The following is a 23,700-nucleotide window of genomic DNA, read 5'->3' as shown; positions in this document are numbered from 1 at the left end:
CTGGTTTTCCTTTTACTTAGTGAACAAACTAGGTCAGCCATTCTGTTTAAATAAAATTTCTGACTACACAAAATGGTAGACCATATTGGTTCATGAAGTAAAATGTGTATTTGTGTGAATCATATATTTAAAATATCTTTTTAAATTGTATTCATTTCATAACAAATGCATTTAAAGCCCAAATCAAAGTGCTCGATCCAAAAACGTGTCCCTTTAAGTACCAGCACATTCCACAGGCTCTTCTAAAGAAAAAACAAGGCAAAAAACAACAACAGAACAATCGGCCCTATGTTTTAAAATACAGGAAGCTGAAATTGTTCCTATTTTTTAACCGACTCTACTAACTTATCAACAAAATAATTGAGAGACTTCATCCAAACCCTGTTCTAGATGGCCAATAGGTGGCAGCAGACATATTTTATGGTGCACACAACTAAGGTGTGGCTTTTCAATCACCATTAATTAACCAGTTGTTGTACATTTAACTATTATTTGTGTATGTGGTTTCCCATCCTACCATTAACATCAAACCGAAATGTTGTGGGTGTTCCTAGCCTCTGTAAATAGTTTAAACTTTTCAGAAAGTATCTTGCAATCCACTTCAAAGTCAGCCACAAACCAAAACGTAAAGGTATATAAAGCGCCTCATTAAGGACCCTTCCAGCACTTTCCAAACCCCCTCAACCGCATAGTAAAACTCCTGGTACCCAATTTGTTTCGATGCCAGCTAGTTGAGATCAAGTTTACAACCATAAATTATTCTAGCAACATTTGGGATTTTCTTATTTCAACTTGACAGAGTAATATATTGAGAAGGATTTGTAAGGATCCAGATAATGTGTCTGTAATCTCCCTCCTGGGATAAAGGAGTTTGTTTTGAAGTTTGTTCCGGAATGTTCCAAGATCATAAAACCTTCCTGTGATTCCCTCTCTAGAGAGTCGAAAATGGGTTTAGGAATTCAAGGATCGAGTCTTGGGATACCATGAAATATTGGTCTACAACTTTGTCCTCTTATAAAATAACCTGCGCAACAAAGAGGTGAATAAACGGTCAAAGACATGAAACAACATGAATAATCAGACCTAGTTTTGAAATGGAATACAATGAAAATAAATCAGTTGGCAAATGTACTTCACTATGGTAAGAAGAAAACTTCTCAGTAATTGAAAGAACTAAATTGTACAACAGCAAGGTTTTAACAAGATGAGACTTGCCGGTGGTTTTAAGGAAGGGGTGGGGTAAGGGTAGGAAGGCGGGGAGGGGCCCTTGAGGGGACAAACGTGTCAAAGCCAATTACAAACAAAAGTGTTTCTTCCTATGTTGATGTTCATTTCCAAAGCTCATACCCTGCTTCTTGTAAATATGCATTACTAATCAGCAAAAGAAAAATCACACATTTCGTTGATTTTGATTGTTTCTTCATCAAAGGTATTGATAATGGCAATAACAGTGTGGGGCACCAGTCTTCACTGCGTGGTAATGACCTTGGTTGGTGGCTGGACGCTGTTAATGGACCTAGCTTTCGACTCTGTCCAGCAGCCAGTAGTTAACCCAGTCATTAGCACACATTGAAGACCAGCTCCACAAACTTTAATCGTCTAATTACAAATCAATTACAACTAACCTTTGACCCAGACTGTGGTGACCAGGATGAGGTCGATCGGATTGAAGAGACGACCTCTCCTGCCTCATTGGTAGGTGCTGAAGTATAATTGGTAGGCACTGGAGTATCTTTGGTAGGCGATGATGCCTGGGAATTAGGGGCCATTCCTTGCAAGGTGAACAGCATATTTTTCAAAGCTTCTACAGGGCCTGGTTGCAGTCCACCGGTCAGTTTCTGAGTCTGCTGAAACCAATTTTTATAGGAATTCTTAAAGATCGGTTCATAGATTAGTAAAATCTCCAAAAATGTCTTGGTACCAGATTTACTACACATCTCAAAACATTAGCCTTTGAGGTGAGGTGGAGACTACAGTCCCGAGTGTACTGCTTGGTTTAGGCGCATACAGACTAATCTTTCCATACTTAGTAATGCCATTCTATTGTGTCCGCCATAGCTCAATGATGCAGACATGAAAATAATCGCGGCATCCACAGCGATTGCCCTGGTACCCTGTGCTTTTGCTGTTTTGCCCTTTGCAAAATTCAAAAAAAAATTTACATTTTTCTCATGGAAGTGCCCCTTAACCGAGGGAAATTGTGTACCCCTTCAAGAACGAAATTCAAGGCCTGAAAATGACTTCCACTAACCTCATCAACTGACTTGAGACAATCATCCAAGAACTTAGCAACGATGTCTTGATTATGATTCGCATCATGCTCTTCGGTACCCTGTGCAGATTTAAGAGGTTTTCTGTATGAAAGGAAGAAGGAAAGACGAAAGGTTCTCTGTGATCAACAGAATAATGAGTTAAGGTTTCGCATGGTGGAATAAGATACTATGTATTCTTTCAAGACACAGTGTATAAAATCCCTCGCAGGGTGAGCACATCATAAGTAAGATTGAAATACAAAAGTCACAGATTTGCACATAACTTACATTGGGTAAAATGGTCATGGTAGAAAACTTTTGATGAATTTGTTTTGCTTGGAATGATTCAACTTGGTCCCCACACAGGAATTCCTCAGAAAAGGGAATAATGGAACTATAATAACACATTCCCACAACTGTATGCAAACCATCCAAAGGGCGCTTAAATTATTGTTGTTTTTTCTACTAATGGAAAATTTGAACAACAAAATGCGTACAATGCAGAAACAAAACAATGAGTAAACCACATTGTTTGATAAGGAAAGAGCCAAGTTGTGGAAACAAAAAAATAGTTAATGGCCTGATGTTTCGACCCTAGCAGAGTCTTTCTCGAAGGCTAAATGACAACACAACAAACATGAACAGGTAACTAAGTGAAACATAAGCAGTGAAGTGGAATATAAAGAAACATGTCTGTACAACCCTAAACAACATTCACTTTGGTCTCAATGGAGTTGAAATACAAGATATCTGGAACATTCAATAATACTCCCATAAAAAAAATTCACCCCATAATGTGTTTGATCAGCGCAAAAAATGTTCCAACCAAACTTTGGGGGATTTTCGTCTTCTTTTCTTTCCTTCGCGTTCTTTTCTTCTTAGGGTCATTGGACTACTTCAAGAAAAGCGATTCATTGGGGAGGTTCATTGTACAGAACTGTAAACAGCCAGCGGGCGTCTGTTTTCAATAGCTGTTTATGTGACAACCACCCTGCCGAAAAAAGTAGGCTTGGAAGTTTGCCAAGTTCTGCGGTTTGTAAAAGAACTGTGCTGAAGGGGGGGGGAGGGGGGCTTTGCTAAATTAAACTCATTGACATTGAAAGTACCGACATTAAACTAAATGCCTGCATATTTGTAACATGCACGTATGCATCTATTCAATTCAACATTGCACACGTAGGCTACTTTTAAAATACAGGAATTTTATACTCTCCTATTTAAAGGTATTATACAGATTAAGTAAAGATTCAAAACATCATAGTCTGAAAGCTTCTACTGATTAGGAGAGTTGGTACCCTTGAACCTTTTCTTTTCTGTAAAACATTTCTCTCTGAAATGAACCTTTTCTTTTCTGTAAAACATTTCTCTCTGAAATGAACCTTTTCTTTTCTGTAAAACATTTCTCTCTGAAATGAACCTTTTCTTTTCTGTAAAACATTTCTCTCTGAAATGGGGTCAGATTCAAGAGAACTGTATCTGAAACTTAAAGAAAATGCAACTGCTGGTTTTGGTTTTTATAACCAAAATAAGGGACAATGCGTTGTTATGCTGAACAGTACCATGGTTTTCACTAGTGACCTAGGTACAGGAACAGGTATCACATAATTGTTTGTTTAGTTTATTTTCCCATCAATGAGTTGCACAAATCAAAAATCAATTCGAACCCACAACTGTGTAATTGCAAGTCCTGCAGTCTAACCACTGGACCACGATAACAATAAAGTTTAATTAGCACTCTAGCTTAATGCTACCTTGTTCTAAGATCTAATCCTACGTTACTTAGTCCTGTACTCCTACAACAACCTACTAATTTCTACTAGAAACATTCAATTCAGCCACAAGCGTGATGCCGTTCCTCACATGGTATCAACAACCCCTCGTACAAGTTCACTAATCTGAGATGACAGTCAGCCTAATTCATATCAGACGGATTTCCCCCGAAATTTTAACAGACAGTTAATTCTCAAAAACTAAACAAAGTCCTCAAGCGATGCAGGAAAACTGCTCCCACTTTCTACGAAAACCGGACATGTACGTCAACACAATGTCTAGACAAATATTTTGGTTTAATATTTTACGAGGTTTGAACGCCACATCTTTGCGGTTAGGAGCTACCTGCAGAATAATGGCCTGAAACCACCCCCAGATTTGTGAAAATTATGGAGAAGATTTACAGCTTCTCCAACAGCTCTTTGACAGGAACAGCGGGGGAGAGTAACTCTGCAATGACCCAGGCAAACATGATATGGGGAACGGTTGGAGGTAAAGTGAAAGGTACACGTACAACGTAGTCCGGGAGTGAAGCGTACCCACCCTCATTCCAAATCTCTACTGGTACTCAAGGAAACCTTTTGGGGGATTATACTGAAAAATTTTTGTTTGAGATCCTCCTCCCCATAATTTTAAAAAGTGGAGAATTCTCCTCAAACTACTTTGCAAAATATTCATCATAAATAGATTGAGTAAATTGTGAATTGTGATTGAACTGGTAGTAGGTTCAATAGAATCTACATGCCTACAAAGCTACCATAAATCAACTTTATTTTGACGTTTTGTTTTCAAAATAAAAATGTGAAAAACGAAATCAGGAGCATTGACGCTTCCACACCTGTGCCACTTTGCATTTATACCCCCCCCCCAAAAAAAAGAATAGAACAAATTAAACTTCACAAGCTGCTTCCCAACCCAAATTTAAATTCAAACTCTACAAGTTTTCCAGCTTGACATTACAAGGTCTTAAATAATCTTAACAAACTTTACCTGTGAGTGTCATTTTATTTAAAAGAAAAAGGTGAAAACGGAAACATTTGGGCAGACACTGTCCTTGGTCTCTCTCTCTTGAAATGTTCCAATGCAAAGCATCAACCCTTAACTTTCCATTTTGACTATAAATATCTTTTTAGAATTTGCTTAAAAAATCCACACTATAAAATAACCCATGGTACAAGCATAAATTACCAATCATAGAAAGTACATGTGTATCATCTGATTGTGATAATGATCATCACCATGGCAACATAAAATATGATTAATGGTGGCATGTGGTTGTTCCTATGGTAACACACTAAGTACCCATACTAAACAGGCTGATAGTGTGACGCAGGGCATTTCTTTATTCTCCATTTTGACCACCACGCCAGAAGGGTTATCCCCCAGCAGGGTGTTCCCGGATCCATTATGTCATCTGAGCAGGGCAGTGGAATAACAAATCGCCAGGGTAACAGCAGGATACCAGTCATCTGAGCAGGGCAGTGGAATAACAAATAGCCAGGGTAACAGCAGGATACCAGTGAGCAGCTGCTCGTGTTACAGACCGCCTGGTACGCATGTGAATCCTTTATATTTCATTCATGGCTTGCCCAGGGATCATATTCAATTACCTCCACTTCAACAACAGTTCAATTAAAGCGGTTTGAGCTATTTTTGGGGCCAAATGTCTCTTCAAAAAGCTACAACAAACCTTACAGTAACACATCAAAGTTATCACTATGATAAAAAAATAGCTGTGTACAAATTAATATCTGACGCTAATTTTTTTTTTATTGTAAATATTTTTTATAAATTGTATTCTATGTTTCTAGTAATGAAAACATGGGTGCCTCATGAATTCATAGACTTAATCACTGTACCTTTCAAGCCTGAGGAAACCTACATTTATAAGCAAAGGTGATGGCTATGTGAACCAGGAACACCAAGGCTTAGGGCCTACCCCTACTCTTCCAAGAGAAGTGTTTTGGGTTACCAATGTTAGTTCACAAGACATACAGCTTAATGCCCCATCTGATGGACAAAGCAATTATAGTAGACAGGTAGGCCTATCTTGCTGACACTAGTGATCAACAGGGAATAAATCTATACTTTGCTGATCAGAAACACTAGAGCTTGAGTCTGGTCTCTTGTCTGCTCTTAAATAGACCGATCCATTAAGCTCCACTTCATTGCGTATTGACCAATCACAATACAGCGAAGGTCCGACAAATAAGGTCCGACATGCAAGCGCGCATGCTTGGGGCGCGAGGCAGAGTTGTGCAGAAAGGCATTGGAGAGGCTCACGTGTTCTTGCTCACATGTGCGTCGTGGGCAGAGCCTAACCATTAGTAATGGATCGGTCTATTGTTACTTGATGGAATGCCAAGCCAAATGGCTAAGCATGAAGGGTAAAGTCATGGTTCAGGATGGTCTTCAACTTTGTTGAGACCATTTTGCATACTTTATCTTGGCCTTTTGTTTTTTAAAGAATGCTGGTTATCCTTTATATGTTGTTGAAATTGAATTGAATTGAACCGAAATGAATTGAATTGAATTGAATTGAAATGAATTCAAATAACCTGATAAATAATGACTATCCACCAATTATTGGGATGAAAACTATCTCGCACATCCCTTGAGAGTTCCATAATGAAGTTAGATATTATTTAAATACATTCGAGGGAACATGTGGATGATGTGTATCCTAAGTAAGTGTTGTCTGGTTTCAATCTAGCGAGGGCAGCATTTAACACTCATGGATGGACACAATGGTTTGACTGTTAGTATCCCACCAACAGAGGGCGGTGTGATGAATTTGTGGTGAGAGCCACACAAACAACACTGTGACAACCCCAACAGAAACAGTGACTAACCATTTCAAAGATTTGAAATGTTGTTTAGTAACAACAGTTAAACAATATGCCTCAGATTAAGCTTCGATAAGTTGTAGTTTAATCTGAGACAAAATAGTTTAAAAAACACAACTTGACCTAACACTCTCAAGAAAAGTTCCTCATTAAAATAATAAACCACAAGGAAAGCTGGCTGGGTAAATTTTAAATGATTTGGGTTGAATAACAAAACATTTACTAGAGCGGGATTTGAACCAACACCCTCTAGAAACATGTCGGTGAGCTACCAACTGAGCCATCAAGACCTATGTTGGTATGTTGGCAGTCTCCCTATTTGTCAATATCTTAACTCAGGGGTGCCAGCCTTACAACCGTTTACTGCAGTGTAGCCAGGGATCATGCCCAAATTACGATACAACTTGGGAAGCGGCAGCCAGAGGATCACCTTAAGGGAATGTGACTTTTTGTTTCAGATATCAATATAAACAAGGGAAATTAAAGTGACTTGGTTAATTTTTAACCATTTGGAGTTGAACAAAGAAACATTTTCTGGAGCAGGGTGTGAACCAACAACCTCCGGAAACTTGCCATTAAAACGGCGCTTCCATTCAAAGACCTTAAAGTCTATGGGAAACTTTGAAAGGGGCACCAAGGCCAATACCAGAGACAACCAAGGGCTTTGTGTAATTCCTTGGAAGATATTAGGTCTTGATAACCACCAATTAATCAGCCAAAAAGACTTTTAAATTTTAAGAACATGAGATATACTCACAGTGATGGCAAGTTCTTCTCCCAAGATCGATCCCCATCTAGAACCTCATCAGTGAGTAGGCTGTTGTCATGGTTATCTGTGTTGCCATGATAACGATGTGAGCTGCTTGATTGGCTCTTGGCTGCTCGTGCATCATCAAGGACCTTCTGTGCTCTCAAGAGCAAAGTATCTTCTCTCTGACGCTCATCTGAAGAAAAGAGACAAATAATTAGAGCGTTTTTGTAGTGATGAGTGGATTCTGATACTTAAGTTTTGTTGACCTACCACTTGTCAAGACTCATTAGTGGTGCTTTTGCTGTCAAATTCAGAAACTCAATACTAGAGTTGAGATCACCGTTGTAGACTTGGCATTTTTGTTTGCAAATCACCTCCATTTTTGGGCAAGAATTAGCAGAAATAACTTTTTATGCAGGTGAAAAGACAGCCTGCATACTAATGCCCAAATACAACTTACCTTCTGCGAGAGTTCTCTCAGTCTGTCGTGCATCAAAACGCTGACCTCTTCTACTACTCTGTGACCCTGATCCTCTCTCAACAAAGTATCCATTCAAAGATCGTCTGGCAGATGTCACCTCAAATGCAACAGAACGCTTAGGTGTACTTGCTAATGATGCTGCAGGTCCCATTTTAAGGGAAGAGAGTTTAAGGTTAGCGGTTCCCCTCGTGGACCTCAAACTACCCCTCTTAGATGATTCAGTTTGAAGATTCAAAAACCGTGAGTCTTTCCTGATGCTGGAAGTCTTTATTGAGTTGGAAGGTAAGTGTTCCTCTGTCAATGCTGTAGTACCGTTAAAAAAATAAGAATCTATATTAAACTGAGATGGAATACTGTTGGAGTTTGTCTCACGTGATGAGTATTGTCCTCTTGAGTTGTGACTGGGTCGCTGAAATTCTTTACCAGTTGGAGAGGCCATGATGAGATCATCTGTGGTGAAACTTGAAGCTCTCTTCACTCGTGGATTTGCTCCAAGCTCTAAAGAGTTTCCTTTTCTACGATGAGCTTCACTGAGGAGATCATCAGCTGAGTTTGTCCTCATTAAGGTATGAGAAGCTGGAAGGGTATTTTCAAAACTTTTCAAGCTTCTGAAGTTACTTTGTTTTTCACTTATTATGGTAGAGTTGAGTTCCTGAATCCAGCTTGGAGGTGGCCTTCCTCCTTCTCTCTTGGATCTTACTAAACTGCTGATCCCGGAAACATCAAGATCCTGCACCCAGCTAGGAGGTGCCCTTCCACTGATGCCAGTCTCAGTTGCAACACCACTCAGACCCGTCTTATCAATGTCTTGGATCCAACTTGGGGGAGCCCTGCCACCAAGACGAGCCTGCGAAACGAGGCTGCTGGCACCTGTCGTATCCAAGTCTTGAATCCAACTAGGAGGTCGCCTACCTCCTTCCATTTTAGAGGCATATGGTGAGGCAACATTTTCATTCCCCAAGTTTCTTTTCCTTTTATGAATATCATGTTTTGACGAACCAACATTGGAAGTAGAAAAACCTCTCCAGTCAGCTTTTCCAGGAATGGGAGTTGGAAGTGGTTGTCCACTTTTCAAGGCATCACCAACAGTACCTGAGACTGACTTCTTAACTGGAGAAGTATTAACCCGATACCCAGAACCCCTTTCTTCCCTTCTTACACATGACCTGATAGAACTATCGTGAGTTCTTCCTCTGGTGGTTTGATTGCCATGAGAAGACCCGGCAAACCTCTGCTCATATTCTCTTCTGATACTACCCTTTTCCAGGTTAGATTCTGTTGGATTCCTTTTAGGCCTCTGAGATGGTGGCTGAGTTAGAGTTGGATAAAGAGGAGCATGAAGAAGAAGATCTGTTGAGAGACTTGTTCCACTCTCCACCTCCGTTATGACTGAACTCCCAGGTAGAGGTGAGAGGTCTGCTGTCAGAAGGCGAGAAGACTCTTGCATTGATTCAGCTGCAAATAACAAGAACAAATTATTCAACTTGTTGTTATCAACATATTATTTGTTGAACATAGTGGCCGAGTGGTCAAGCACACTTGACTCAAGCTCTGGTGTTTCTGTTTTGTGGACTTCATGTTCGAGTCCCGGTCTTGACACTTGTGTCCTTAAGTAAGACATTAAATTAAATAACATAAATTCATCCACTAGCCGATAATGATCAAGCCAAGGCAATTATTCAAATGTGTTTAATTACAGCATTACAGCCTCTCAACATCAGGCACACACTGCCGTCTAGAAGTGATCTACAATGCAGGGGGTCAAGGGTTCAAACCCCATCCGAGTAGTTTGAGAATGTTTTACTCAATAGTAAGAGATAACTTTCCACAACAGTCTGGCACCTTCAACATAATACCAATATTTCAAAGGGCAATAACACAAGTAACTAAGGGACTAGACAACACTGCCCAATTAACCCCTTGCACAACCCAAAGTACAAAAATTACACGCACCTGAGTCAAAGTGTACACAAAGGATGTCAATGGTAGAAGCGCATTTTGCAGAGGTGCACTCCGCGTCTGCACAGGGTCAATACACTTACCTCTTTCCCTTTCCACGTCGCCTTGAACCATCTCACTGAATGATTCATCCAGTAACTTCTTGGATGTGTAACGTCGCCATTCATCACTAGTATCCCGTACACCGGTTTCCAAGCTACGGTCAACAGTTCTTAGCATCACTGACCTGAATACATGTAGGTATGGAAAACAATCAAATTATTTTTTTGCAATGTCTTCTGCACTGTATCCCTGATTCACAAAACGTGAAACTACAACATAATTATTCAGAATGCTGCCGCCAGACTTGTTACACGCCCAGCCACATTCAAATACTTCGCACCCTGCACCCCGTACCTGTCAATAGGTGCATCATATTTAAGATTCTACTCGTCACAAATAAATGCATCCATGGCTCAGCACCAGCCTTCTTTCGGAAACTCTTTCAAGTGTATCAACCAGCACAACCAAGCAGCCTCCATTCTAGCTCAACATTGCTGCTCATTACACTAGTCACTCACAGTAAGACATACAGACATTGGTCATTCATGAATTCACACTTTGGCCACAAAACTCTAACAGGGGTGAATACCTCTACAAACCTTGGAGTAAAGAGGTCTTCTACCGTCCGATGGTAAGTCTGGCTCAGAGGATTAGCATCTTCAAAATCACTGATGTAAGCAGCAAGTGCAGCAGTTGCAGATGGATACTGTGTATTGTTATATGTCATGATTGAAGCTCGTCCGCTTAGACTCTGGGTGCTATGGAGAGTGTCATTGAGGCCAGAGCGTGACAGAAGAGATGAATTGTGCAGTGATTTGCCGAGAGGAGACTTGCTACTGGTGGGAGTACTGGCTGATGGTCGGTGCCCTGCCATAGCTATCTGCTTTATGATGACTTCAAGACTCAAAGGTGTTTACTTGCCAAAGATGGCACCAACCATTCGTACCTGAGATTTACAAAATGAAGATTTAAATATTACTTGTCGTTTCAAATCTCTTGTCTTGATCATTAGACAGTCTACTAATAGAAATAAAATAGAAGCCTCATGACCAGGACTCGAACCCACACCCTGATGACTTATCACATAGAATTTGCATTTGATGCTCTAAACCGCTCGCCCATTTCAGGTTACAAAATTAACTAAGAGAAAATACAGTTGGCTATTGTAAACTGCTAAATACATGTACCAACCAAAAGGCCCTATTGCATAAATGCAAACAAATAATTATTGGCTTGACCTTTGACCATTAGCATAAAGACTGCTAGGATGGAAACATCAGGCCATTAATTATTTTTCTCAAAATTCAGTAACCTGAGCTTTTTTTAACACATCTTTGCAATGCTCTTTGCATTAGGTGGTTTGATCAAGTTGAACATTTACCTGTGCTTCATCATGTTTGACATCATATCCATCAGCGTGATGTAATCTTGAAGTTTACTTCTTTTTCATCCTGAGTCCTAGAAGATCAACAACGACACCACAGTCAACCTTTATCACTTGCTTCTGTAAAAATATACATAAATGAAACATTCAATATTTTGTCAACAAAAAGGTTTAGTCTACAGGTACCAGTCTTCAATGGAGAAGTTGTGATTGGCCAAGTCAATATCTAAAACAGATGAATGATCAAACAAAAGGAAAAGAGTTGTATTCCAAACGTTGCCAATATAAAATAATTGATAAAAATTGCAATCACCTTTTCGCTGACAAACAAAGCAAGTACAATGAACATTATTCCTAGTCTGATACACAGGTTTGTTTTTGTGAATCTCAGATCAAAGGGATTTACTAAAAGTTGGAAAATTTCTACACTGCAGTTAATCAATTCAAAATTAAACTTACATTGAATGATACTCCCACAACCAAGAAAATCTCTGTGGTGAAAAGATGGTGCCAACTGTACGGCCAAAACCGTTAAAGCCGATTCAATTCAAAATTCGATCCAATGATCAATTACAACATCGATAAATAAAGGGAAACAAAACTAAAACCGGCCCTACAAGTACAAGCTTTGTAAGACATGGTAAATGAACAAAGCCACTTGTAAACTAACCAATGTTTAGTGATGCTGACGACTCATGGACAAAGGTCTTTCAAACGGACCTCCTACTTGCAATTGCAAACTCAAGCCAATAGGAAACAAACAATGGTCTTTGATTTCACTTTCAGATGCTTTCAAGTAGCCCCATCAATAGTGCCAATAGCTGGACTCCCTCCGCTGCTTGAAGGAGGGAATCCGGCTCTTGGCACTATTCATGGGGCTAGCTTTCAAAATGTTCTCTCATTTGTGACAGTGTTTAACTGTTAGTGTTAGCATGGTGTTGGTGTTATAGTCATGCTATAGTTTTAAATTGTCCATTGTTACATGAGGCACCATTACAGGCGCTGTCTTACAATCCCAAAGAAAAATTGAAATGTGAGTGGCTTTTCTTCTTGGAGATTGCCTGCACCTGGTTGCCTGTAAACTGCCTCATGTGACATGGCCCAAAAGTCTCTGACTGCATCCGTTTCTAGAACTTTGAAGCAGCCGTTAACCTTTCTGGTTAGTGGGAAAAGTTTCTGTGTCACACCACCACTTTTTCAGTCGATATGAAACAATATTGTATCTAATTGACCTCAACGACAATGATGAGATACATGTAGGCCCCTAACTTTTTTTTTGTCCGGTTAGTGTTCCAAGAAGCGGCATGCATTGGCTGTTTCACGTAAAAAAAAAAATAAAAAATATAAGTTATAGCTTAGAAAAATTTTACATTTTTATAAGAATCTTTGGACTAATGACGCCGTAGGGAAAGGACGTGCACTAAAAGAGCTCCGCGTCTATTGAATATTATACACATAATGAATGTTTATGAGTGCAATGGTGCGAATATGTTCATGAGTTGAAAGATGGAATGTTCTATTCAACGAGGCGGAGCCGAGTTGAATGGAACATTCCAGCTTTCAACGAATGAACATATTCGCACCATTGCACGAATGAAAAACATTCATTATTTGTTTTATATAACATCCAAGTAGAACTTTGTAATTTTGATTGAAAGATACAACTTTCAAAACAAACAATATCAACTGTAGAAGCCGAATGCTAGTAATTTTACCATGCCTTCTTGCAGAACACCTGCTGCGTTACCAAAGACACGCGCACGCAGTGATGTTTTTACTCAGCTTTTTCGTTCCATCCGAAAAGTACCATTGCACGCTGCCAGCGTGCAATGGTACTTTTCGGATGGAACGAAAAAGCACGGTGAGTGACTCAGCGTGCAATGGTACTTTTATTTGCTATCACGTGACGGACAATCCTCCAATCAAATGGCAAGGATCTGCTTGGGTGTTATATAAAATCGCCCAACCGTGCTCACTGAGTACTCACACTAGTAATAGCCATGCCGCCTAAACTACGAGGGGGAAAGAGGACCGGCCGTGTAGCAAGCCCTGCCGCCAAGCTTCCAGTAGCCTCGGAAGGCGAGGACAGCGACACTGTCGGTGATAACAACGACGACCACCTGGAGTTTGAAAACTTTGTGAGGTCTACCCTCTCAAAGTTAGTGGAGGGCCAGCAGCAACTCGAGGCTCGACTGGCTGCGTCAATAGAGTTTAATAGCGAGAGAATCATTGTTCTAGAGAAGGCTAATTGGGCCTCGAGATGTCCGTCAGCGCCCTCGAAGGGGAACTTTCTGAGGTGAAGGACTGTCTGTCCAAACAGGGAGAGGAAATCAACAAGCAGGAGAGGTTTGCAAGATGAAACAACTTTCGTGTGGTGGGAGTGCCCAGGTCGGAGAGCGAAAACTGTGCAGAAAAGATTTCCAACATCTTCACTACTAAGTTCGACTGGGACTCAAACCCCCCGCGAATCGAGCGTGCCCACCGGGACGGACGGGACAACAACGGTCGACCACCCCATATACTGGTTAAGCTGCTTACGTACCAAGATAAAGTGAGAGTAATGAAGGAATGGCGACGAGTTCTGGAGGGGTCACAGCTACACATCCTGGACGACCTCACATGACAGGACTGGCAAGAAAAGAAACGATGGAAAACCGAGGTCAAGGCTCTTTACGATAAAGGTATAAAGCTGCGATTTTTCACTGGTAAATGGCGATCGAGTACACAGCTACACATCCTGGACGACCTCACATTGCAGGATTGGCAAGAAAAGAAACCATGGAAAACCGAGGTCAAGGCTCTTTACGATAAAGGTATAAAGCTGCGATTTTTCGCTGGTAAATGGCGATCGAGTACACAGCTACACATCCTGGACGACCTCACATTGCAGGATTGGCAAGAAAAGAAACCATGGAAAACCGAGGTCAAGGCTCTTTACGATAAAGGTATAAAGCTGCGATTTTTCACTGGTAAATGGCGAGCGAGTACACAGCTACACATCCTGGACGACCTCACATGACAGGACTGGCAAGAAAAGAAACGATGGAAAACCGAGGTCAAGGCTCTTTACGATAAAGGTATAAAGCTGCGATTTTTCACTGGTAAATGGCGATCGCGTACACAGCTACACATCCTGGACGACCTCACATTGCAGGATTGGCAAGAAAAGAAACCATGGAAAACCGAGGTCAAGGCTCTTTACGATAAAGGTATAAAGCTGCGATTTTTCACTGGTAAATGGCGATCGAGTACACAGCTACACATCCTGGACGACCTCACATTGCAGGATTGGCAAGAAAAGAAACCATGGAAAACCGAGGTCAAGGCTCTTTACGATAAAGGTATAAAGCTGCGATTTTTCACTGGTAAATGGCGATCGAGTACACAGCTACACATCCTGAACGACCTCACATTGCAGGATTGGCAAGAAAAGAAACCATGGAAAACCGAGGTCAAGGCTCTTTACGATAAAGGTATAAAGCTGCGATTTTTCACTGGTAAATGGCGATCGAGTACACAGCTACACATCCTGGACGACCTCACATTGCAGGATTGGCAAGAAAAGAAACCATGGAAAACCGAGGTCAAGGCTCTTTACGATAAAGGTATAAAGCTGCGATTTTTCACTGGTAAATGGCGATCGAGTACACAGCTACACATCCTGAACGACCTCACATTGCAGGATTGGCAAGAAAAGAAACGATGGAAAACCGAGGTCAAGGCTCTTTACGATAAAGGTATAAAGCTGCGATTTTTGGCTGGTAAATGGCGATCGAGTACACAGCTACACATCCTGAACGACCTCACATTGCAGGATTGGCAAGAAAAGAAACCATGGAAAACCGAGGTCAAGGCTCTTTACGATAAAGGTATAAAGCTGCGATTTTTCGCTGGTAAATGGCGATCGAGTACACAGCTACACATCCTGGACGACCTCACATTGCAGGACTGGCAAGAAAAGAAACCATGGAAAACCGAGGTCAAGGCTCTTTACGATAAAGGTATAAAGCTGCGATTTTTCACTGGTAAATGGCGATCGAGTACACAGCTACACATCCTGGACGACCTCACATTGCAGGACTGGCAAGAAAAGAAACCATGGAAAACCGACGTCAAGGCTCTTTACGATAAAGGTATAAAGCTGCGATTTTTCGCTGGTAAATGGCGATCGAGTACACAGCTACACATCCTGGACGACCTCACATTGCAGGACTGGCAAGAAAAGAAACCATGGAAAACCGAGGTCAAGGCTCTTTACGATAAAGGTATAAAGCTGCGATTTTTCACTGGTAAATGGCGATCGAGTACACAGCTACACATCCTGGACGACCTCACATTGCAGGATGGGCAAGAAAAGAAACCATGGAAAACCGAGGTCAAGGCTCTTTACGATAAAGGTATAAAGCTGCGATTTTTCACTGGTAAATGGCGATCGAGTACACAGCTACACATCCTGGCCGACCTCACATTGCAGGATTGGCAAGAAAAGAAACGATGGAAAACCGAGGTCAAGGCTCTTTACAATAAAGGTATAAAGCTGCGATTTTTCGCTGGTAAATGGCGATCGAGTACACAGCTACACATCCTGAACGACCTCACATTGCAGGATTGGCAAGAAAAGAAACCATGGAAAACCGAGGTCAAGGCTCTTTACGATAAAGGTATAAAGCTGCGATTTTTCGCTGGTAAATGGCGATCGAGTACACAGCTACACATCCTGAACGTCCTCACATTGCAGGACTGGCAAGAAAATAAACGATGGAAAACCGAGGTCAAGGCTCTTTACGATAAAGGTATAAAGCTGCGATTTTTCACTGGTAAATGGCGATCGAGTACACAGCTACACATCCTGGACGACCTCACATTGCAGGATTGGCAAGAAAAGAAACGATGGAAAACCGAGGTCAAGGCTCTTTACGATAAAGGTATAAAGCTGCGATTTTTCGCTGGTAAATGGCGATCGAGTACACAGCTACACATCCTGGACGACCTCACATTGCAGGATTGGCAAGAAAAGAAACCATGGAAAACCGAGGTCAAGGCTCTTTACGATTAAGGTATAAAGCTGCGATTTTTCACTGGTAAATGGCGATCGAGTACACAGCTACACATCCTGAACGACCTCAAATTGCAGGACTGGCAAGAAAAGAAACCATGGAAAACCGAGGTCAAGGCTCTTTACGATAAAGGTATAAAGCTGCGATTTTTCACTGGTAAATGGCGATCGAGTACACAGCTACACATCCTGGACGACCTCACATTGCAGGACTGGCAAGAAAAGAAACGATGGAAAACCGAGGTCAAGGCTCTTTACGATAAAGGTATAAAGCTGCGATTTTTCACTGGTATATGGCGATCGAGTACACAGCTACACATCCTGGACGACCTCACATTGCAGGACTGGCAAGAAAAGAAACCATGGAAAACCGAGGTCAAGGCTCTTTACGATAAAGGTATAAAGCTGCGATTTTTCACTGGTAAATGGCGATCGAGTACACAGCTACACATCCTGGACGACCTCACATTGCAGGACTGGCAAGAAAAGAAACCATGGAAAACCGAGGTCAAGGCTCTTTACGATAAAGGTATAAAGCTGCGATTTTTCGCTGGTATATGGCGATCGAGTACACAGCTACACATCCTGGACGACCTCACATTGCAGGACTGGCAAGAAAAGAAACCATGGAAAACCGAGGTCAAGGCTCTTTACGATAAAGGTATAAAGCTGCGATTTTTCGCTGGTAAATGGCGATCGAGTACACAGCTACACATCCTGGACGACCTCACATTGCAGGATTGGCAAGAAAAGAAACCATGGAAAACCGAGGTCAAGGCTCTTTACGATAAAGGTATAAAGCTGCGATTTTTCGCTGGTAAATGGCGATCGAGTAACGGTGAGGCCTTTCACCTTTCGAGATGAAAAACCAGTCTATGTTTTCCACTTTGGTGGGGTTTTTCTTCATAAAGAAAACTGTGACTTTAGTTGAGCACAATTATTTCCTCAGTACTGCCATTCGGGGCGATTTTAATGTTCGTTTTATGCTTTTTGGAAAGGAGCTCTTGTGTATTAGTAGGTTCCATCCCAATGATCCATCTTTTGTGGGTCATTCGTCGACCTAGAAGATTTTTTTTCAGGGGGGTTTGGAGGGAGGATTTTTTTTTCATCCTCTGTTTGCGGGAAGGGTTTTTGTGTCTTGTGGGATGCAAGGGGTTTGGAGAGTGGGTGGGGTCAATGCAAAAATCCAGGGTAGCATATATTCTTTTCATATCGTCGATTCACTGTGATATTTCTATCTTGTATTTCGTTTCTTTAATAATAGAATTGTTAGTATGCACATGAAAAGTAAGTTTATAATGATTGCCAATACACTCCTTTTTTCCTCACATAAATACAACTGCGATGGAAAATAGTCAGTTTTCGATAGCCTCGATGAACTGCCGAGGGTTGGGAAACTTAGCCAAGAGAAGAGATGTTTTTCATTTTCTTAAAAGTAAAAAATATTCTGTTTATTGTTTACAAGATGTTCATTTTGATAAGGGCATGGAAAATCTTGTCCGGAATGAATGGGGTTTTGAGTGTTTTTTTAGTTCTTTTAGGAGTAATTCCAGGGGAGTTGCTATCCTTTTGAATAACAATTTCGAGTATAAAGTCAAGCGTGTCAAAAATGATGACAATGGTAACTTTTTAATTTTGGATTTGGAAATTGGAGAGTACAATATCTCCCTGATTAACCTGTATGGGCCAAATAATGATGACCCTGGCTTTTATGATGATATGTGTACTGCCCTGAATGATTTGGATAATACTCATGCTATTTTATGTGGGGACTGGAACTTGATATTAAATGATTTCCTTGATTGTGTTAATTACATTAATTTGAATAATCCTCTGGCTAGAAACAGAGTGCTTAGTTTATGTAACGACTTTGATTTAATAGATGTTTGGCGAGTTCACAATCCAGATTTTCGTAGATACACTTGGAGACAACACCAAACTCTGAAACAATCCATGTTGGATTATTTTTTAATTTCCTCGGAGCTTAACTCTAAAATTATTAGTAGTGATATTAAGCCAGGGTACAGAACTGATCACTCTTTGGTTGATATTAAATTGGATCTTAGCGACATGGAACGTGGTAAAGGGTATTGGAAATTTAATAATTCACTTTTGACTGATAATACTTACTCCGATTTAGTTAAAGACACTATTGGGGAGTTGGTAGATGAATATGCCGCTTGCCCTTATTTACGCTCCAGCCTAAGAAAAATGCATCCTCGTGACATTCACTTTGTTATTAATGATCAAGTTCTTTTTGAAATGTTATTGATGAAAATTAGATCCAAGACGATCTCCTACTCCGCTTGGAAGACGAAAGAAACCAGAAAAGCAGAGTCCATGCTTGAGAAAGAGATTAGTGTTTTTTCTGTTAAAGTTTCGGAGGGTGATCTTTAGTCGGTTGATCTTTTAAATGCTAAGCAGACCGATCTTGTTGCTCTCCGTAAAGCTAAGATGGAGGGTGTTCTAATTAGGTCTAAGACTCATTGGATGGAGGGTGGTGAAAAACCCTCAAAGTACTTTTTAAATTTGGAGAAGCGTAATTTCATCAACAAAGCGATGAAATGTGTTATTAATGACGCTAATTGTAAACTTACTAGTTCAACTTTCGGTCACTCAGAAATACGGGATTATTACTCTCCTGCCAAAAGGGAACAAACCTCGGCAGTATTTGAAAAACTGGCGCCCCCATTTCGCTGCTGAACACATCTTACAAAATTGCCTCGGCATGTATTGCAGAGAGAGTGAAATCCTGTCTTCCCTTTATCATTCATGAAAGTCAGAAAGGATTCATGGCAGACCGTTTTATTGGAGAAAATATTAGGTTGATGTACGATTTACTGAACCTCACTGATAATAATAGTATTCCGGGTTTACTTCTTTCTATTGACTTTGAAAAAGCATACGATTCCATTTCTCACGATTTTATTTTTAAAGTGCTCGATAAATTTAATTTCGGTCCCTCAGTTACAAAATGGATCCGGGTACTTTACAACCAAGCCTCGTCATCAGTTTTAGTTAATGGGTTCCTTTCAGAATCATTCCAGATCGGGAGAGGTTGTAGGCAAGGAGACGGATTAAGCCCTTACTTGTTCCTTTTGTGTGCAGAAGTTTTATCCATGTTGGTATGCAATGACAAAATTCTTGAAGGTATTAAGGTTGAGGGTACAGAATTTCGAATATCCCAGTATGCGGATGATACGGTATTGTTTTTGAATGGCACCGAGAAGTCTTTGCAAGCAGCGTTTAAAATTCTTGACCTATTTGCAAGTATTTCTGGATTGAAGGTTAACATTGAGAAAACGAACGCCATTTGGGTTGGTTCTAAGAAGGGTTGTGGTGAAAAGCTTTGTGAAGAGATTAAGGTGAACTGGGTTGAGGATGAGCACATTTTTAAAATTCTTGGTATTGAGTTTTCTACTGACCTAAATTCCATGGTTTTGTTAAATTACAATAGAGTTATTTGTTCCATTCGTGGACAAATCTTCAACTGGTCTAAGAGACACTTAACCGTTCTAGGGAGAATTGCCGTTGTCAAATCTTTACTTTTGTCTAAACTTACTTACCTTGTGTTAACCATCCCCGACCCACCCTGTAATATGATCAAAGAATTAAACACTATGTTCTTTAACTTCATTTGGAAAGGACACGACCGTGTTGCTAGAAACCAAATGCTCCAAGATTATGGTCTGGGTGGGTTGCGGATGGTTGATGTCCGTGCTTATATAGACGCTTTAAAAATCACCTGGTTACGTAGACTTTACAAGGCTAACCAGTCGTCAGACTGGTCCACTTTATGTAATCATATTTTTGGCATTACTCGTTTGTTATTATTGGAAGGTGGCTCAGCAAAATGTGTGGGTACGCAAAGAATTTATAATAATTTTTGGCTCGATGTGTTCAAATCGTGGTCTAATTTTACTCGGGTCCACTTACCCACAACTACAGTGGAGGTACTAAAGAGCACGCTTTGGTTTAATGATAAAATTAAAGTTGGTGGGAAGTGTATTTATTATAAACATTGGGAAAGCAAAGGAGTTAAGTTTATTTGTGATCTTATTGACGAGAATGGGGATTTTCTCCCTCTTGAAGATTTCAAGAACACATTTAGTGTCCACACTAACTTCCTGGAGTATAGTGGGGTGTTAAGAGCTATTAATTCGTCCTTTAAGGACATCTTGATAGAACACTCGCATCTTAATTTTCCTTTTTTACCTTTCAACCTTGAAGTCCTTTTAAAGGACAAAAAGGGGTCACAAAAGAATCTATCATGTTTTAGTCCTATCTAATAAACAGGTCAAAAGGAAATTTATTGACAAGTGGAACGTCAAACTTAATACCAACCTCGATTCTTCGAAGTGGTCTTTGATTTTTAACATTCCCTACTCATGTACTGTGGACACTAAACTAAGATGGTTTCAATTTAGATTAATCCATCGGATCCTGGGCACTAATTCATTTTTGTTTAAAATCAATAAGACCGACACTAATCTCTGTACATTCTGCAAAAAAGAAGAAGAGACCATTTTCCATCTTTTCTGTTCCTGCACCCATACTATTTCTTTTTGGTCCTCAGTGTTTTCATGGATAAAAGAACAGACTAATTTCTCCCTTGCAATGGATAACGAAGTCTTTCTTTTTGGTAATACCAAAAATAGCAATGTGGTTAACTTGATCCTGTTGATATGTAAATTTCATGTGTATACAATGAAAATGATCGGGAAACGCCCATCACTTTTAGTTTTAAAACGAGAGGTGAAAAAGTACTATTCAATGGAAAAATTTATGTTTTTTACTAATGGAGTAAACTTCAAGTTTTATCAGAAATGGGACTCATTTTTGATCTTAGGCCAAGGTTAACTTGCTTTTATTGTTAATGGTATTGTATATTGTATTTGTCATGTAAGAACTGTTTGTACGAATATTGAGTCAAGTGACAGTGGAAAATAAATGAGAATCCCTGGGATAAAAAAAAAAAAAAAAAAAAAGAATCTTTAGCAAAGCATTTGCAAATAATCTTGAGAATGTATCAAGCCGTCACTTTTTCACTCATAAAAAGTAGAGACAAAAAACATTAATATTTATTATACAAATTTCAAGCAAAACAAGGCGTTCAAATTCACTGTAGAAGGACTAGCTAGACGAGGGATAATTTTCCGCACGTAGCCACCAATTTATCCGACACATGTTTGTTGTGTTGTTGTTTGCATTGATTGATGCACACAGCACGAGCAACTGTAACAACTAACTTGATACCAAACGTGTTGTACTACCTACACTAGTGGACAAAGTCATCATTTAGTAAGCCCTGTGATGTGTCATAGTAATTCCAAAAATGTAAGGAATAAAATGAGGTATGTTGGAGTAGTATTTTTATTGAACTTTTTTAAATGGGAGAAATTTGCAATCAAACTACCTCGCATTTTGCGACCTTTGAAAACTTAGCGTTTAAGACATGTATCGAAGGTGGGCTGTAATGGTGCCAGTGATGGGACCGATGTTAAAAGCGGAGCCATATTAACAGGTCAACAAGGTGGGCTATACCTACACGTACACGTAACACTGTTGTGCGTGCAGTCTGCAATGCAAAAATCAAAGCAAGCACCGTATGTAAATAAAGAACAAGACCATCAGTGTCACTTTATTTATTAAATTGTGACTTTTCCTTTGGTTCCAAACTGGCCCAGGCTAAACCACAGCCCATGTATATAATACTAACAACCAAATAAACAACTTGTCATTAGTTACATCAAGTTTTACTTACCGTGTTTTCATTTGCTCGACGGAGTTTTTGACTCGATGACGTTATTTTCTGTAAGATGTCGAATTGCGCCCTCAAGCGGCTGCTCAAAGTTTTTGTTATTGTGCTCTCTGGCAATATTTGTTTTTCGCTGTGTGGCGCCGCCACAGCGAAACAATTTGTTTTTGCCAGAACACATTAACAAAAAAATTCTTCGGGCGAGAGAAAGCGCGATCCGATTAATTTTTGGCTATTTGTAGAATTTTTTGTTTGTTGTTTAATTGTATTGTTTTAGATGTCAAGATGAGCAAATAATAAATCCATCAAGATTCAGAATAAAATTTGCATCACAGCCAGCTGTGCGCCACATAAGAACCACTTATAAGACTAAACTCCCTCTCCGTTTCACAAAAGACCTATCTGTTACATGTTTATTACATTTTGCAACCCCATCTCTGCTCTCTCGCCTCCGCTTCTATCTGACAGAGGCCATGCGGCCTTGGAGTTCAATTTCAAGGATTTTGCGAGGGAGCTTAAGACCGGCACGTCTGAATAAATTTAATCTTCTCTAAAACTGAAACGTTTCAAGGCTAACTTCATTGAAAATCATTGCCAGTGTTTCGTTCATATAATGATAATGTTCTTACATTTGTAGTATTCCCGAACAGGCCCTAACAAGTCTATGTGAAAAGAAAATAATTATTTTACAGAACATAGGGGACCCACAATTCCTTTTACTATGACAGTTGATCAATCTTTGGCTGATGTCAAAACTTGTTCACAGCCCTGTTGTAAATATTATTAACACCGATAGCCTACTTTATGCAGAGCAACCTGGCGGCCATACTCGGCAGTCTTTGCATCCCGTGAACCCACAGGGCCAGTAGAGTCAATCCGGGGAGATGAGGCTTGTTGAGACAACCCCGTTTCTAGACTTGTGTGAATTAACCTAAATGCTACATTGCCTATCAGCCATTTTCTGTCTCCCATTATCCGTTGCTAAGACTTACCGGACTGACTTCAGTACCAAAGCACCTTAAAATTAAAGGTAGTCTCTCACTTGGTTTTTTAATTGATATACCAATCATCCAGAGAGAGTGGGGGAAATACTATGTCGTTGATAAAAAAATTAGAATACATAAAACAAACAGAAATACCACTTGTCTCGTGCAAAGTTTGCATAAATTTTAAAATGCCCAGAAATAGGTTTCCTGACATAGTGTCATAATTCACCATTGAACGTTAATAAGATTTTGCCAAAGGTCGCTATTTCTATAAAACATTTAAACATGGAAACACAATAAAGGGGTACCACTTTATTTTGCAGTTTTGGGACTTATCCTGAAAAGTGGGGTGGTTCAATAATGATGTCTTAAACTTTCAGTCACTCTTACAGGCAAAGTACACTCAAAACTCCCG

General features: G+C 40.1%; 1 protein-coding gene across 4 annotated transcripts in view; it reads right to left on the bottom strand.

The window, feature by feature from the left end:
* LOC117295404 overlaps positions 1-22,353 on the bottom strand; it is a 38,122-nt gene extending 15,769 nt beyond the window's left edge. For 3 of the 4 annotated variants that reach the window (XM_033778043.1, XM_033778045.1, XM_033778046.1), the window contains exons 1-8: positions 22,306-22,353; positions 11,483-11,605; positions 10,701-11,047; positions 10,143-10,285; positions 8,080-9,555; positions 7,626-7,812; positions 2,252-2,354; positions 1,626-1,847 (exon numbers count right to left, since the gene is read on the bottom strand). In XM_033778043.1, coding sequence (XP_033633934.1) covers positions 1,626-1,847; positions 2,252-2,354; positions 7,626-7,812; positions 8,080-9,555; positions 10,143-10,285; positions 10,701-10,975 — 2,406 coding nt within the window. In that variant the 5' untranslated portion in view covers positions 10,976-11,047; positions 11,483-11,605; positions 22,306-22,353. The remainder of the gene's footprint in view (positions 1-1,625; positions 1,848-2,251; positions 2,355-7,625; positions 7,813-8,079; positions 9,556-10,142; positions 10,286-10,700; positions 11,048-11,482; positions 11,606-22,305) is intronic. The other variant, XM_033778044.1, reaches the window with a different exon arrangement.
* Positions 22,354-23,700: the final 1,347 nt, after the last annotated feature.

The sequence above is a fragment of the Asterias rubens genome, chromosome 10 (genome assembly GCF_902459465.1).
Source record: "Asterias rubens chromosome 10, eAstRub1.3, whole genome shotgun sequence".
In the NCBI taxonomy this organism is placed as follows: Eukaryota; Metazoa; Echinodermata; class Asteroidea; order Forcipulatida; family Asteriidae; genus Asterias; species Asterias rubens.
The sequence above is the reverse complement of the archived record's forward strand: the minus strand, read 5'-3'. Positions and strand labels throughout refer to the sequence as shown.